This window comes from Scomber scombrus, chromosome 20 (genome assembly GCF_963691925.1).
Source record: "Scomber scombrus chromosome 20, fScoSco1.1, whole genome shotgun sequence".
Classification (NCBI taxonomy): Eukaryota; Metazoa; Chordata; class Actinopteri; order Scombriformes; family Scombridae; genus Scomber; species Scomber scombrus.
In genome coordinates, this window is record NC_084989.1 from 13899379 (window position 1) to 13915336 (window position 15958).

General features: G+C 43.4%; 2 protein-coding genes across 2 annotated transcripts; both read left to right on the top strand.

The window, feature by feature from the left end:
* The first annotated feature begins 376 nt into the window (after positions 1 to 376).
* Positions 377 to 6491, top strand: tmprss7 (transmembrane serine protease 7). The gene is made up of 16 exons (XM_062441576.1): positions 377 to 484; positions 570 to 637; positions 733 to 926; positions 1010 to 1045; positions 1135 to 1363; positions 1487 to 1611; positions 1829 to 1941; positions 2052 to 2158; positions 2366 to 2502; positions 2877 to 2984; positions 3106 to 3213; positions 3306 to 3422; positions 4417 to 4612; positions 5433 to 5701; positions 6052 to 6188; positions 6330 to 6491. Exons 1-16 carry the CDS (start codon positions 392 to 394, stop codon positions 6489 to 6491), a joined length of 2199 nt encoding a protein of 732 aa, XP_062297560.1. The 5' UTR covers positions 377 to 391.
* A 648-nt stretch (positions 6492 to 7139) lies between these two features.
* Positions 7140 to 15499, top strand: LOC134002261 (suppressor of tumorigenicity 14 protein). The gene is made up of 19 exons (XM_062441577.1): positions 7140 to 7259; positions 7841 to 8021; positions 8161 to 8285; positions 9317 to 9384; positions 10068 to 10261; positions 10563 to 10658; positions 11460 to 11679; positions 11817 to 11959; positions 12141 to 12238; positions 12395 to 12504; positions 12586 to 12719; positions 12871 to 12975; positions 13318 to 13428; positions 13516 to 13629; positions 13728 to 13847; positions 13938 to 14121; positions 14210 to 14481; positions 14653 to 14789; positions 15309 to 15499. Exons 1-19 carry the CDS (start codon positions 7179 to 7181, stop codon positions 15474 to 15476), a joined length of 2661 nt encoding a protein of 886 aa, XP_062297561.1. The 5' UTR covers positions 7140 to 7178; the 3' UTR covers positions 15477 to 15499.
* Positions 15500 to 15958: the final 459 nt, after the last annotated feature.

A 15958-nucleotide genomic window follows, 5' to 3' on the forward strand; every position in this document is an offset into this window, starting at 1 on the left:
AAGTACAGGAGGCGAAGACGGAAGCCCGGGGCCCTCAAGAACCTGTGGACCCGTCTTTTGAATGTCCAGCACATCGCTCTCATCATCGCAGCGGTGGTGTTTGTGGTGGTGGTGATCGTGTGGTCACTGCTGTGGGTCTTTATTTGTAAGTATACATGATGCAACTTCATGTAAGAATCTTTACACTTTCCCTTAAAAATCAATAAATGTATACTTTAATCAGCTTTATAATTACATGTGTGGTACAGTATGTCTCACATCATCACATGGTTATTAGGCTTAATCTGTACATTCTCATTACACCATATGACTGACTGATGTCATATGTAGTACTACCAACCAATTTTCTTTAGTTCGCCGAGAAAGCAACAGTGGAGCATATTTTGCTGGGATGTTCCGTGTCGCCAACGTGGAGTTTATCCCAGAGTACCGTCAGGCTGAGTCCCATGAGTTTGTGTCCATGGCGAGCAAAATACAGCATGTGGTACGTCTTGGTGTCACTCTGCTGAACATGAGGTTTAGGAACTGAACATCAGGAGCGTTTACTTCTGATTGCTGGTGTGTTGCAGGTGAGCAGTGTGTTCAAGATGTCCCCAGTCTCCAGGCTGTACAAGCAGGCTGTCATTTCAGACCTCAGGTACAATTCATCATCATGTAACAAAATCACAACAAATCTTACTGAAGTGCTGCATTAAGGGGAGGGATTTTAATTCAAGCTGTTCCCTCACTCAGTAGCAACAATAAGGGTGGTGTGTTAGTGCATTTCTGGATGGTGTTTGTGGTCCCTCGTCTGAAGAGCCCAGCCGTGTGTGAGGAGTGTGTAGGAATCATTCTCAGAGACTCGATCCTCACCAGTCTAAAGAACAGGTCCTCTGTAGGCTACCTGCTGGGTCTCCCAGTCGATATAGACTCCATCCTCATCAATGGTGGGTCTGTGTGTCTGTCTGTGGATCCCAAGTGTGTTTATCAGTGTGTACTCTTGGAGAGATTGACTTTTGTCCTCTTGCAGCTGTCCTGCGCTCAGATTATACATCAAATGCAGCAGGTAGGCTAAAACACCTCCAGTAAGGCGTGGCAAGTCACATGTCTCACTGTGTTTGAGATAGTCTTGAGTATATTTTTCTCTTCTCCTAGGCTCACAGTGTGTAGATAAGATGTATGCCAACATTCCTGGGGTGAGGGTCTCTTTAAACGTCTTTTCATCATGGGGTGGTGTAAGTTGCCATGTAAAGCTCACTGCTGTTCCCGGCTCCCTTATCCGTCTGACTGTCACCTCGTTCCTCATTGAGCCCAGCGACTGTGTGAATGACGCCCTGACTGTGTATGATGCTCTGCTGCCCATGAGAGGGCGCATTCTGCACAGGTGAGTCTGCAGCTTTCATTGGACTACAGATTTCTCTCTTTATGTTAATAGAGAAGGTTGTTTTTTTTCATATATTACAGCTGCAAGCATTCCAACATGCTCTTTCGTATCTCTGTGCTGCAGGCTGTGTGATCCAGTGTCCAGCTCCTTTTCCCTGGTGTCTACCTCCAATGTCATGCTGCTGTCCTTCAGAATGACTAATGGCAACAAGAACTTTAGAGGATACTTTGAGGCCATCACTGAAGAAAGTATGACACATTTATTTGCAACAGTTTCAATATTATTTAGAGATGACTTACAGATTTTAAAAAGTAAACTCATTTGTGTAGAAATGTGTTTTTTCTGCTTTTAATCATTTCAGGCTTACTCAGATGTATCTAAAAAAGTCCTAAAGCAGAATTATCATATTTGTAGTGCTAACCTATTGGCTCTGGTGCTGTCTCTCTGGTCTTATCTCTCTGCTAGTGTGCGTGTCTGACATTGAAACTGCATTAGACCCTGACATCACCGGTCAGATCTTCAGCCCCTTCCACCCGAGCCTGCTGCCTCCTCAGTGCTCCTGCACCTGGAGGTTTCAGGTAGGGTACACACACACACACACCAACAAGCACACATACATGACTTGCACTCACTGGTGACTTGAAATAGTTTGCATTATCTGTGTCTTCTGTTCTATTTTTTATTATAGACCCCTAACTCTGCTTTAGGAGTTGCTCTGCAGTTTGAGAACTATGTACTGAAATCAAAGGATATGAAGGGCTGTGACCATGGCTGGTGGAAGGTTAATGAGATCATGTATGTATATGTATATAGGCTTCAGGGAAAAATCAAATCCAATATAAAACTTACAGTATGCTTTACCTATAAAATGATCTACAACCTTTGATAATGTCTCCCTAATATAGAAGAAATCATCCTATTACATAGTGGATGTATGATTTAAAACTGTCTTAATTTGTGTGTGCATAAGATGCTCTGATGATGGTTCCTCTCCCCTCACAGTTTCTGTGGCAGCTATGTGGGACACCGCACAGTGTTTCGGATCGCTGACAACAACCCAGAGGTGGAGTTTCGCTGCAGCTCACGCAGCTCTGATCACCCTTTTCAAGCATCTTACAGCAGCTACAATATCAGCCAACGTAAGCACTGCAGGGCCAGAGCATGAGTCAGGATGCAGTGTGGGAAACAATGGATTATAAGTGCCTATTTGGATCTGTTTGTTTGCGTGCATTCTGAAAATATAAATATATTTTCAAGAGATGAAATATGGTAAAAATTACTTTAATATGTAATGGACATTTTTCAACTTGTTATAGAAAACAACAGTAAACAAAGAATAGGCTGAGATATACTGTTCATATAGTTTTAAACAGCATCATATTAGAAGCTACTTGCTTTCAGTTACTAGATTTAAAGCAGATTAATCATACATGCACTTTATTTTTCCCTTCATCTTACTTTTTGCAGACCATATGTCAGTCCTAACCTCTCTCCCCACCCTTGTGTCCACCAGCCTGTCCAGACAGTCACTTCCTGTGCTCTACAGGACTGTGTGTTGAGAAGAGTCGACGCTGCGACGGTCTGGACGACTGCCATGATGAAAGTGATGAGGTCTTCTGCTGTAAGTTGTGCTACAAGTTACGGCTTTTTATTATTATCAGGAAATATTTCTCTTTTAATTGAATGTTTAATTGGCTCAAGAAGTCAGTCACGCATTGGAAAAATGTTGCTTATTTTCACAGCGAGGCCCACTAAGCACTGTGGTGGCAATAGTCCAATGCATCCTTTGTTTGTGTGCAATGGAGAGACAGATTGCACCAACGGAATAGATGAGATCAACTGCACTCAGGGTATGAATTTTAGCAGTTTCTTTAAAACAAACTTGTGTCGATACCCTCTCATCTGAGAACCACTAATGAATGTGTTCTCTTTTTTTGGCCAGAAACAACCTGCTCAGTAATCCGTTATCAGTGCAGCAGTGGCTCCTGCATCCTAAAAAAGAACGCAAAGTGTGATGGTATTCCTGACTGTCAGGACCATAGTGATGAGGAAGACTGTGGTGAGCGTTCACATTACCGGCCCCATGCTCACATCTTCAAGACACAGTGACAAGAAAACAGTTATTTCTCCAAAAATATCACCACAGATTTTTGAACAATCCCAATTCCACCCTTCTCTTCATATAAATCAGTCACATCTTTAAGCTAACTTCAATGCCAACATGTTTAGGTGCAATGGTGCATACAATTTCTTTTTGTAAGGCACTACTGGTAATTCTAAAGAGATGGTATGTTTTCATTTTAAAGAATTCAGATTCATCTCAAAATTATACACAAAACAACTTTGAAACTTATGCACAGCAAGTAAAGAACCAGTTTCAGACTTCAACTTAATTATAATCACATTATTTGTCTGTCTCATTAACATCACGTCCCAGCTGACTTATCTGCTATTAATGAAGCTGCTGGTACACAGCCACCACGCTGCTAATTCTCTGCCTTTGTGTGGTTTCATGAGAAAGTTGTTGTTATTTTATAATCCACCGGGCCGTGTGCTCCAAACCTGCTGACCTGCAACACTGAGGTGACCCTGCTGTAATAGATCTCTCTGTTTTCACTTATTTTATCACAATGAGGTCTCAAGGTGATTGGAGCAGGACTGTCTTTGATCACTCACTGATACCGGGCACACATGCGCGTGTGTGTGCGCCAAAGCTCTAACATTTTAATAAGGCAGCAGCAGACTTGTCTGTCATGGTGATGACTCAGCATAGGTGTATCCACTGTATACTCTCATGCTGATACATGCAGATTTCTTAACAGAACATAATAAAAATTATAGAAATAACATGTTAGAGGCAGTAATGTCTTGAATTTAACTGCGCTATGATGATGTAATAGATGTAATATACTGTACATGTGTTTATATATACACCAATCAAGGCCAAATAAATGGACATTTTGCACATCCACACACACAAACCATGCTCCTCTATGTAGAGCTAATCCAGCAAAATCATACCAGCACAGAATTCATCACTCTGTTCTCTGCAGCCTGTGGTCGTCCCTCCCCAGTGAAGAGGGTGGGGTCATCTACAGGACCCCAGCGCATTGTGGGCGGAGTCAACTCTGTGGACGGAGAGTGGCCTTGGCAGGTCAGCCTCCACTTTGCTGGTAACCTGTACTGTGGCGCCTCTGTCCTTACCTCTAATTGGCTTATCTCAGCTGCTCACTGCTTCAGCAAGGAAAGGTCAGTCACCCTGATCATTAATTGAATGTTGCTTCATGCTGTATATTCTGTATGTGACAACCTCAGAGTCAAAACACTGAGCGGGCGTACATTAAATTATCAGGCAGTGTTTTCCCAACCTTTTTGGCTTATAACTGCCTGAAACAAATCAGTGAGTGCTCCCCTAACCACAGGTTACACATTGCTGAGAGCATTTTCACCAAAGAGACTGTTTCACATGAAGGATTTTTAGAGGTCTATAGATGTAGAAGTGCACATTTTCACAAGAAAAAGCAAAAATTAAAGAAAGGAAAAACTACATAATTCTGTGAAACAGAGCAAAAATAGGTTTTATTTGCTTTCTTAACTCTTTAATCATATTGTGACCCCTCAGATGGATCTTGGGGGATTCAAAATGATCAAATTAACTGATAATTTTGTTAGATGTAAAAAAATAAATAAATGTCAAATTGAAAATTAAGTAAAGACATTTTTTGCCAGAAGATCTTCAAGTTTATGTTGTCTGGTAATTATTACTTAATACTTAATACTTACTTAATGTACTTGATATATAATAAAAGTAGTGAGTGGTTTTATAAGGAAAAATGACAGTACAATTATTACTGGTAATTAATAACTTTTTTAATAGTTAGTACCTAAATATGTAAAATATTCTAACACTTAAAATAATAATCAGCATGTAGTTATGATGTATTTGAATCATATAAAGAAGTAAAAGAAGAATATAAAGAAGAAAAAAAATATCACAAATCAACTCTACAAAATTTGACTCTGCAAAATCTCCTTCAGTTTCTCTGACCTCTGACCTCTGACCCCGCAGGCTGTCTGATCCCCGCTACTGGAGCGCCCATCTCGGCATGCTGACACAGGGCAGTGCCAAACACGTGGCAGAGATCCAGCGGATTGTGGTGCACGAGTATTATAACGCGCACATGTTTGACTACGACATCGCCCTGCTGCAGCTAAAGAAGCCCTGGCCTCCCTCCCTCAGCCCGCTGGTCCAGCCTGTGTGCCTGCCAGCCCCTTCCCACACTGTCACCGACAGCCACCGCTGCTGGGTTACTGGGTGGGGATACCGCTCTGAGGAAGGTGAGCAGTTCCTCAGATAAATTCACTGACTTTTATGCTCTAAGATACTTATAACAAACCTAAAAAGAGAATTGTCTTGCAGGGCTAGTTTCATGCAGTGACCTAAAACATCACTGTCCCAATAAAGTAAATGATTTTTTTTTTTTAAACCCTAATGTTACATATTCAGACGGGGCAATGAGGGGATCGCAGAGAATGCAACCAAACCAATGATACACAATTACTTTACTATTAACTAACCAAACATAAAACACCAAATTTTCACTTTTCTGTTGGTCATGATGCTGCTGTATATATTAGCTGTATTTGTGTAACTGCCCTCTGAATCTGCTGCATATTGGCCCCTGCAGATAAAGTGTTGCCCTCAGTGCTGCAGAAAGCCGAGGTGTCCATACTGAGCCAGACTGAGTGTAAGAAGAGCTACGGACCTGTCTCACCACGCATGCTGTGTGCTGGGGTCGCCTCTGGAGAGCGGGACGCCTGCAGGGTGAGCTCCCACCTGACTGAATCTCACAAAACTGCCTGCATTTTAATTTTATATCAGTGGGTGTATACTTTTGAAGCTCATTCACCAGCCTCTGTATTCTCTTTTTTTTTGTGTCTTTTATGTGGATGAATTACATCTCAGGGGGACTCAGGGGGTCCTCTGTCCTGTCAGGCGCCAGGTGGGGGTCGTTGGTTCCTGGTTGGCATTGTCAGCTGGGGGGCGGGCTGCGGCAGACCAAACCTACCTGGGGTCTACACCAGGGTCAACAAGTTCACCTCCTGGATTTACAGCCATATCAACTGACATGATAAAAACTCTCATTCATCCTCTGCCAGCTGATGTTTACATATTATGTTGCTCACACCAAATAATAAAAAGCATCATCAGATACTGGTGTCCTGTGTAAAGCCTTTCACTGATATTACAAGGTGCTAATAATGTTTGACTCCAAGAGATAGCCTCAATAAAGATAAAAGATTGTAATCTTCTTCAGGTATCTGTGCTTCCAATGCTGAGGCTGCATGATATAATGGACAAGTTTGATGCCAGATTTGTAATTGTGGGTTCTATCTTGCTTTGGAGCCCCTGTGGAGCATCCAGGGTAGCAGCAGCCAAACTCTGATTGTAATACCTCGCACACGTTTCCCCTCAAACACCCCTTTTGTCCCCCCGAGCTGAACTCCCGCATACACAGCGAGGAAGTTTGCCCACAATATCTGTCGCACGGATGGTTGTGCGGATTGTACGCTTTCATAGTGGTCTCATTGTGCCCGCACTGCATTCTGGGGCTCCGTGTGACACCTGCAGCCTAGGTAAAACGGGAGGCGGTGAATACCCCGCAGCATCCGAGACGCTCAGGTCGGATTTCTGCGCTTTTTTTTTTTTTTTTTTTTTTCAAAGGAAGCGGCAGCGGGGGTTTCCTCTCTCCATCGTTTCTATGCCTGAGGTATTGTTGCATATCGTCTCTCCGGAGCTAAACGGGACAGTGCTATGAGGACTCTCTCCAAAAGTAAAACTTGCGAAGTGTACTGCGTATCCGGGCATGGACACCCAGGCTGCTCCGCTGCACAGGTAAGCCATCACTGCAGGTGCTTTTCATCACGCGCAAAAGTCTGTGGCACATAGGACTTTGCTCATCCCAGAAACGATTTTCTCTTTATCTTAGCTTTACTGAGAAAAAAATGTTTATCTAAAATTTGCAAACTTTTTTATGATACCAGAAGGGTGCATATTAACCAGAACCGTTTAAATCCAGACATCCATGCTTCATCTTGATGATAAAATCCGTCTCTATGGTTATGTGGGTCTCTTTCTCATGAATGTCAGGGTGAGACACTTGATTGAGTGCTGACACCGCAGAGCTGGGCCGTGGGAAAGCAGACCCCCCCAGCCAAGCTTTGTCTCCCCCTCCGGGGAATCTTGCCAACCCCTTAAATGTTTTAGTAGAGGATCCTTTCAGCCCAAAGATGTTCTTAGTAAATCAGCGTCTGCTCAGGCATAAAATCTAATTCTCATTGATTTTTTTGGCAGACAGGCTGCCTTTTCGTTTAAACTCCTCTGCTGTGGCCATAATAACAATAAGAAGCAACTTGAGCACAGACATAAGGGGTAGTATGATATTTGAGTCATGTCCCTGTCTCTGAAAGGGAGAGGGGGAGTTTAAGGAGCCCACCCAATGTCTGAGCCCCCCCACGAAGCCTGAGGATCCTGCAGAGCAGAGGGAGGAGAGCGGTCGAAGTCCAGCCTGTGGGTCCTGGAGGAGATGGATGTTAGGTCTCCTGCCTTTCTTTCCCTTAACTGCAGCCGTTGCACTGACAGTCCACTACTTAACATGTGAGTGCAGATCTGCTTTGGTCTTGTAGCCTTTTCTTTGTCTTCTCCTGTCCCTTAAAATGTTTATATTTTTTAACTTAAACCTTCAGTCACAAAGTGCACCTGTCTCAGATCTCTTCCTCCTCCTCCTCCTCCCCAGCTCTGCCCTCCTCAGTGTTCTTCCTCGGCGGCAGCGTGGAGTTCTCAAACCTGAACTTCTCTTCAGAGCTGACTGACTCCACCTCCCCTCAGTTCCGCCTGCAGGCTCAGGCTTTGAACCATTATGTAAGTGGGACAGTTGACTTGTCCACTGCTTCGCTGACACTTGAGTGCCACTTCACCTTCCCCGCTCAAGGACCAAACTGATCTTGTTGCACTAAGCAGGCCACTAGTCTTTAATGCTGCGTTTTCAAAACACTGCTGGCCTTTATCTCCTTTAAAGTCTCCTTTCCTGTTGTCTTATTCATTTACTTTGTTTTCTTATCAGCTTTGTCCTTCCTCTCTCTCTCTGTTTTTTTTCTGCACACCACTTTCCTCTCTTCTGTCTCTCTTTCTGTCTCTCTTGTGGTGTTAAATGTAAAGCTGAAACAGGAGCTGGGCACTGGGTGTGTGTGCGAGTTCCCAAGACCCCCAGGGACAGGGCCCTTTCTGGGGCTGAGGACAAACCCGGCATTTGTGAGCCCAGCAAGGCCCAGGCAGCAAGAGTGAGAGGAAGAGCAGGCCTTCAATAAAAACATTGTCTGTGTAGCTTTCACACAATCAGCCGCTCTGTGCGCTGTAGAGGAGGAGAACCTCAGATTGATGCTGGGGTTGAGAGGGAGACACAGGGTAGTAGGGCAAGCTGGGATGACAGGAGGACTGGGGGCTGGATAGAGATATGAGAGGGGGGATTTGGATCTGGAAATTCCCAAAAAGCTGCAGTGACATAGTGTAATGTCCCTGTAGTCAGCTGTGAGGATGAGTTAGCAGGCTTGTTAAGTGGTCATACTACCTGCGCTGCCATCTGTTCATTAAAGAACAGGTGAACCAGAGGCCGGGAGCCCATACCACCCAGGGTCCCACCTCTACAAGGCCTGCAGGTAAAGACACAATGGAGCTTTGTGCTGCTCAAAGTCAACATACACACATGCAGACTCTGATACACACACACACACAGGAACAACCCTTTTGTTGAACTCAAGCAGGTGTGTTCACATGTGTCGCTTATACTGGAAAAATGACCTCACTTGCAACGCTGTGATGTCACACCTACTGTTGTGAGTACAATATCTGGTCAACCCTCTTTTTTGTTTTTCCTTTTCATCTTTTTAAAACAGTTCTCTGAACTCTACGAGTCGTCCCCGTGGAGCTCTTACTACCTGCGCTCAGGAGTTACTGCCTTCAGGTAAGCTGCACTGACATTAACATCTCTGTATTTTATTTTATTATCAGTAGATTTTCTTTCATTAGCCATTGAAAAATTAATATCTTGCATTATCCGTACTAACATCAGTTTATTTTATTATCGGTATATTTATTAGTTTGTCTTGCATTGTTAAAGTCACAGTGACATTGTACCAATACTAACTTGATTATGTATATTACTTATGCATACATATGATTTTATTTCATTTATGTAATTCATTATCTATTTTATTATTAGTTACACATATAAAGAAAATGCATTACAACTATATGAATGGGTGGATTATGAGACAATGGACTCCTGGGCATGGACGCTTCTCCCACCTGCACCTCAACAGTTTAGAGCACACATGATAAAGGTATCATGATGGTTTCTTTTGTGTGACATCTTCAAAGTGCATGTTTAAGCTATTTCTTCAGTTTTTCGGTAGTACTTTTTGGGCTCTGTTATTAACATGAGTGATGAAGCCTTTTGACTAAACGACAGGAAATGCAAAGTTAATAACAGCGACTTCAAATACATTTTCTGACCTAGGCGCCCTGAGTCCTTGGGGCCCTGGCCCTTGGCCCAGTAGGCCCTTTCTGTAATCCACCCATGACTATATGCTCAGCTTTAAACACACTCTGATGTCAAAGCCACATTGTAAACACTTCGTGTGACAGTGAAGGAGCAGAGGGTCTCAATGTTTTCTACTGGAGTAAATTCTCTGCCCCGGACGATGTTGCCATGGCAATCCAGAGGTCTAGCCCAGAGAGACTGCAGCGCAGACTTCCTGGCAGCACCATGGTGTTGCGGAACGGCCGCAACGAGCAGCGCTACTACATGGAGCAAGATGATGACATGCTCCACCTGCTGGGTAAAGGCTCTCACTGTTGCACACATACAAGTGCATGAACACACACACACACACACACACACACACACACACACACACACACATATATATATGTATCCTGTACTTGCAACAAAATGTGGAAATTAGCACTATACAATAACAAATACAAATAAATAAGAGTTGAAAAAGCTGAAGTGTGTGTGTGTGTGTGTGTGTGTGTGTGTGTGTGTGTGTGTGTGTGTGTGTGTGTGTGTGTGTGTGTGTGTGTGTGTGTGTGTGTGTGTGTGTGTGTGTGTGTGTGTGTGTGTGTGTGTGTGTGTAGGTTTGGACCCTGATGACTTTGAATCGGATGAAAAATCAGGCAAGATTAAGAATCCAAATAGCATCCAGAGCGGGAAATGGCAGCTCGGCTTCCAAGGTGAGGAGAGTGCTTTTCTGACTGCACTATAACATTTTCAGTCTTACAGTTTGTTTCAGTCATATTTTAAGATACATTTCCAAATGAAATGTTGGTTTCAGCTTCTAATATGTAATGATTAAATGTTTTTCTTTGTCATACATAGATAAACTGAAAATGTTTGGGTTTTGTACTGTTGAGTACAGACCTTTGACTCTGGGAAATTATAACAGGCATTTTCACAGTTTATTCAAACAAAATGATTAATCAATCAATAGTAAAAATGATCTGCAAATTATAATATCAATAATAGAAATAATTGTTAGCTGCAGCCCTAGTGCTTTTTCTCAGGCCTTGTCTGCCTTGCAAAATGTTACAAGAAAAAAAGGCTACTGAACTTCATCCATGATGATTGAAGACAAATTAAAGAGAAAAATAACAAATACACAGTCTTCCATACAGAACACGTGGTCACTGTGTGGTTTGGTTTTCATAGGAATTAAAATGATCAGAATCGTAGCCCATGTTAGAATAAATTTACTCAAAAAAATGACAGAGGTCTTGTTGCAGTCTCAGTTTATTTAATATATAATTCAAATAAATAATAAAAAAATATATCAGAAGCTGTTTGGTGTCAGGAAAAAAGTAAATACCAAGTTTGCTTCCACCCTCACCCAGAGCTCAGTCCATTTTAACACACATAATGAGGTAATGTCTTTTGGAAGAATTGTGTTTTCCTTGTCACACATCTGAATGGGCTTCCTTATGTGATTCACTGTCAGTTTAACACCAGTACATTTTTCCCTCATTTCCTCTGTCTAGCAATGTCCTTTGACCTCTACGCCAAATATGGAAACAACCGCACCCTGAGCCTTGTGAGTCCCAAAAAGCCTTATTACCAGTGGCGTCTACGCGTGCCGTCAGGCCATGTGGTTCGGCTGGTCATTCTCACCCTTCATGGCGCCACACCAGGAAGCTGCACCGCTCACAAGCTCTCAGCCTATGACTTCCTGCTTCCTTTACAGAATAAGATCATTGCCAGGTAAAGACATTTTATGGTTCAAAGTAATTTTGCACAGGGTTCTTGTGACAACTCCTGCTATATTGTCTATGTGCTTGTTAGAAAAGGGGTAACTGTCTAAAATGAATGCTAATCCTGGATATTTGTACCTGTCTCAGGTGGTGTGGGCTGCCCATTTCGGGCTCATCCCCCGTCATGAAGCTGACATCCTCTGGGAATGTCATGTTGGTCACCTTCTCCTTCAGCAGACAGAGGGACGGCGCAATCTTCAAAGCATACTTTCAGGCCATTCCAAAAGCAGGTTTGAATGCTCTCACAAGCACACTGAACCACCTACTGTACTGTCCAGTTTTTGCAAAGCTCATGTCATATGCTTGTATTCATGCCTCTGTTCGAGAATGACTCTTTTACTCTGATTAGCACGTGTAAAACTGTGTATTTTGGGAACCTAACATTATCTGTGCCGCTATCTCCCCCTGCAGGATGTGGAGGGTCGATTTCTTCCTGGAATGGCTCCATTTCCTCACCCTACTACCCCTCTTACTACCCTCCTAATATAGACTGCACCTGGACCCTACGGGTGAGTCATGCGTGTCTGTGTGTGAGAAACAAAGAACTAAGAAAGAGAGGGTGGAGGTCTGAAAATGAAAGGGTGAATCATCCTTTTTGCTATCCGGCCAGTGTACAATCCAGCATGGGAACTTTTTTGTTTAGTCATCTTATTTATTTTTATCAGGCACCGTTGCCTGGATACCTGATCTCCATGACGATCGTCACGATGGACATTCAAGACTCGTCGTCATCGGACGGCTGCGAGAAAGACTGGCTGGACATTGGAGGGGTCAAGTGAGTAATGACGCTGGACTGTGACCAGACAGCTGTGTGTGAATTAAAGGTAAAAATCCTTATGTGCTCCTCTGTATGCAGACTCTGTAACCCGGTGTCAGACAGCAGCAAAAAGCGGGTCTATTCCTCTCCTCTCTCCCTTCACTTCCACTCTGATGAATCTCTCACTCACAAGGGCTTCTACTTACTCTACCGAGCCTTCTCTCCTGAGGGCAGTAAGTTAAAATCTCATGTTTTCATTCCATTTCCAAGCACTCAACTCATACTGTAATCTGCCTGGACAGAGAAGCCCTTTTTTTAAACAAATATTCAAAGTAGTATCAAGTATCAAAGTATCAAATAAATACACGTTCTGGTTATCTCCAGCCTGTCCTCGTCAGTTTCGCTGTGGAGATGGACGCTGTATCCCTCTGAGGAAAGTGTGTGATGGAGTCAAAGACTGCTCAGATGGACGGGATGAGGCTAAATGCTGTAAGTCTGTTGTTTGAAGACACTGTAAGGCACTGTGCATTTGACTTTAGCTATCGTCATCATTTAAATAATTTATTAAACTACAAAATTTAAACATGAACTAGTTTCAGCTTTGTAAAATGTGAGAACATGCTGGTTTTCTTTTTTATATCTTTGTAAATTTGATAACTTTGAATTTTGGACTGCTGGATGACAAAACACAAACCTTTGTGCTTTTTAGATATTTCTTCTTCTTTTAGCTGGCTGTATAAAGGATAAAACATGGACTTTGAACTATACTCAGATTTGTGTACGTGTTTATGTTTGTTTGTGCGTGTTTGCACGTATGTGTACAACATGTAGCATCCTGCAGGCCGGGGGAAGTGCTGTGTGGGAATGGACAATGTACGCCTCAAAGCAGCCAGTGTGTGAGCCAGAGCTCCTGTGCAGAGAGCAGTGAAGAGGGCACTTGTGGTGAGTAGACTGTCACCATGGTAACACATTTATATACATTTGTATGTGTGTGTTTTAGTTATTGAAGCTTACATGTTTGTTTTTCAGGAGGTAAATGTTACCATGTGTGCCCCAACAAAGTGTGTTTGCCAAAGTCTTCAGTGTGTGATGGTGTCATCGACTGCAGAGACCGCAGTGATGAACTAAACTGCACCAGAGCGTGTGAGTGTTTGAGACATTACCGATGTCACTGACTGAATTTGTTGTATTTATAACTATTATATATATATTTATACTATCTAAGCATTCATTCTCTTTAGACCTTAAAGGCTGCTCCTCATCCTCCTACAAATGTGCTAATGGAAAGTGTGTGAGCAAGGTCAACCCAGAGTGTGATGGGGTCAAAGACTGCTTTGATGGCTCTGATGAACTGCGCTGTGGTAAGCACACACATTCACCAAGCTCGACCTTCCACTCCTGCATTGACCTGGAAAAAGAAGATTCTCATCTCGTAGTTTTTCTCCTCTCAGGCTGTGGCACCAGGCCCAGGAAGCGTACTAAGATAGTGGGCGGCTCTGATGCTGCAGCAGGATCATGGCCATGGCAGGTCAGCCTCCAGATGGATCGTTACGGCCACGTCTGTGGTGCCACGCTGGTCTCCAACCGTTGGCTCATCTCTGCAGCACACTGCTTCCAGGACTCAGACGCTATTAAGTGAGAATTATCCCTGAAAAACACTTTTGATAATAGACAGAAACCTGCTCATGTGTTTCTACTGCGTTCATGCGTGTTGTGTCTGCAGATATTCTGATACTCGTGCATGGCGGGCCCACATGGGAATGCGCATGATGACCACAGGGAACAATGGAGCAGCTACCAGACCGATCCGCCGGATCCTCCTCCATCCGCAGTACGACCAGTTCACCTCGGACTACGACATCGCCCTCCTCGAGCTCGGTGCTCCCGTTTTCTTCAACGACTTGGTGCAGCCCGTGTGCGTCCCCGCCCCCTCACACACCTTCACCACCGGGACCAGCTGCTATGTCACAGGCTGGGGCGTCCTCATGGAGGACGGTAAGAGCTGCTCAAATGTATCTAATGAAACTGAAGAGCTAAATTACAAAAAGCTTTATTGCAACACAGCATTTTTCTGACATTTTGAAAGTAACAGGGATGTTGGTGAAATAAAGACATGCATCAAACCAACAACCCAATATGTTTAAGTTTGTTTATGTTTTATTACAGGTGAGCTGGCCTCTCGCTTACAGGAGGCCTCAGTGAAGATAATTAACAGGAACACCTGCAACAAGCTGTATGATGACGCTGTCACTCCCCGAATGCTGTGTGCCGGGAACCTGCAGGGAGGAGTGGATGCCTGCCAGGTGAGTGTGTGTGTGTGTGTGTGTGTGTGTGTGTGTGTGTGTGTGTGTGTGTGTGTGTGTGTGTGTGTGTGTGTGTGTGTGTGTGTGTGTGTGTGTGTGTGTGTGTGTGTGTGTGTGTGTGTGTGTGTGTGTGTGTGTGTGGGTGTAAATTCCCCGTTAACATGTATTCCCAGGGTTGCTGCAAGATAAAGTGTTGTAGTTAAGCTTTTAGTCATTACCACAGAAGATGGTGTGGTTATAGCTTTCCTAATAAAATTCACTTTAAGTTGCACTTTCTACATTTACCTTTATTCTTTGCTAAACCTCAACAAGATCACGTCTGCATAAAAAAATTGAGTCGCACTTATTGTTTCTTGCTTATCATGCTGAGTTGCTCACATTCAATGTTTCAATGAATTTCTGTCTGTATGTCTGCAATTAAACTTTAGCTGCTCTGTAAATATTTTGGCATGGCATCATATTATCTGTGTTTACCCTCTCCTTGTCAACATGTATTGCTGTGCATGTCTTTGCCCACAGGGGGACTCAGGAGGTCCGCTAGTGTGTCTGGAGCGTGGCAGACGGTGGTTTCTAGCAGGAATCGTGAGCTGGGGCGAGGGCTGCGCGAGGCTGAATCGTCCTGGCGTTTACACACAGGTGGTTAAGTTCACTGACTGGATCCATCAGCAGACTAAAGGACAGGTGTGACTGAACACCTGAACACCTGAACACCTGAACACCTGAACACCTGAACACCAGACAGACATGAACAAAAGTGCATGCAGATCTAACAAAAAGGATGAAGGATTCAGACCTGAAGGATGATAACATGGCAACACATTCAGTTTTTGGGAGTGGACCCATTTGAACGCAACGACAATCGCATCATCCCATCTCCGTACCAACCAGCATCCCATCAGTCACAAAACACTGACACTGGTTTTGTTGACATACGCAGAAAATTTAGAACTTGACCTGATTATTAAATTTACTTTTTGGTCGCTGTGCATAAATTATATAATTTAGTTGGAACACCTCAAATGTATTACAACAAATCCCAATATAATGCAAGATTTGCTTTAGTCTTGGACATAAAAACATTCACTTTGGGTTTTTACTGTTTAATGCTAAGTTAAGCTAACCGGCTGCTGGCAGTAACTTTACTGTTCAGATATGAAAGTGGTATCCAT

What these genes read in the sequence shown, in the direction of transcription:
- tmprss7 (XM_062441576.1), top strand. Translation starts at nt 392, where the DNA reads ATGTTCCGTGTCGCCAACGTGGAGTTTATCCCAGAGTACCGTCAGGCT. An exon ending in CGAGCAAAATACAGCATGTG is followed by an intron (nt 485 to 569) that starts GTACGTCTTGGT and finishes GGTGTGTTGCAG; the next exon opens with GTGAGCAGTGTGTTCAAGAT. An exon ending in TTATACATCAAATGCAGCAG is followed by an intron (nt 1,046 to 1,134) that starts GTAGGCTAAAAC and finishes CTCTTCTCCTAG; the next exon opens with GCTCACAGTGTGTAGATAAG.
- LOC134002261 (XM_062441577.1), top strand. Translation starts at nt 7,179, where the DNA reads ATGAGGACTCTCTCCAAAAGTAAAACTTGCGAAGTGTACTGCGTATCC. An exon ending in CAGGCTGCTCCGCTGCACAG is followed by an intron (nt 7,260 to 7,840) that starts GTAAGCCATCAC and finishes TGAAAGGGAGAG; the next exon opens with GGGGAGTTTAAGGAGCCCAC. An exon ending in CTCAGGCTTTGAACCATTAT is followed by an intron (nt 8,286 to 9,316) that starts GTAAGTGGGACA and finishes TTTTTAAAACAG; the next exon opens with TTCTCTGAACTCTACGAGTC.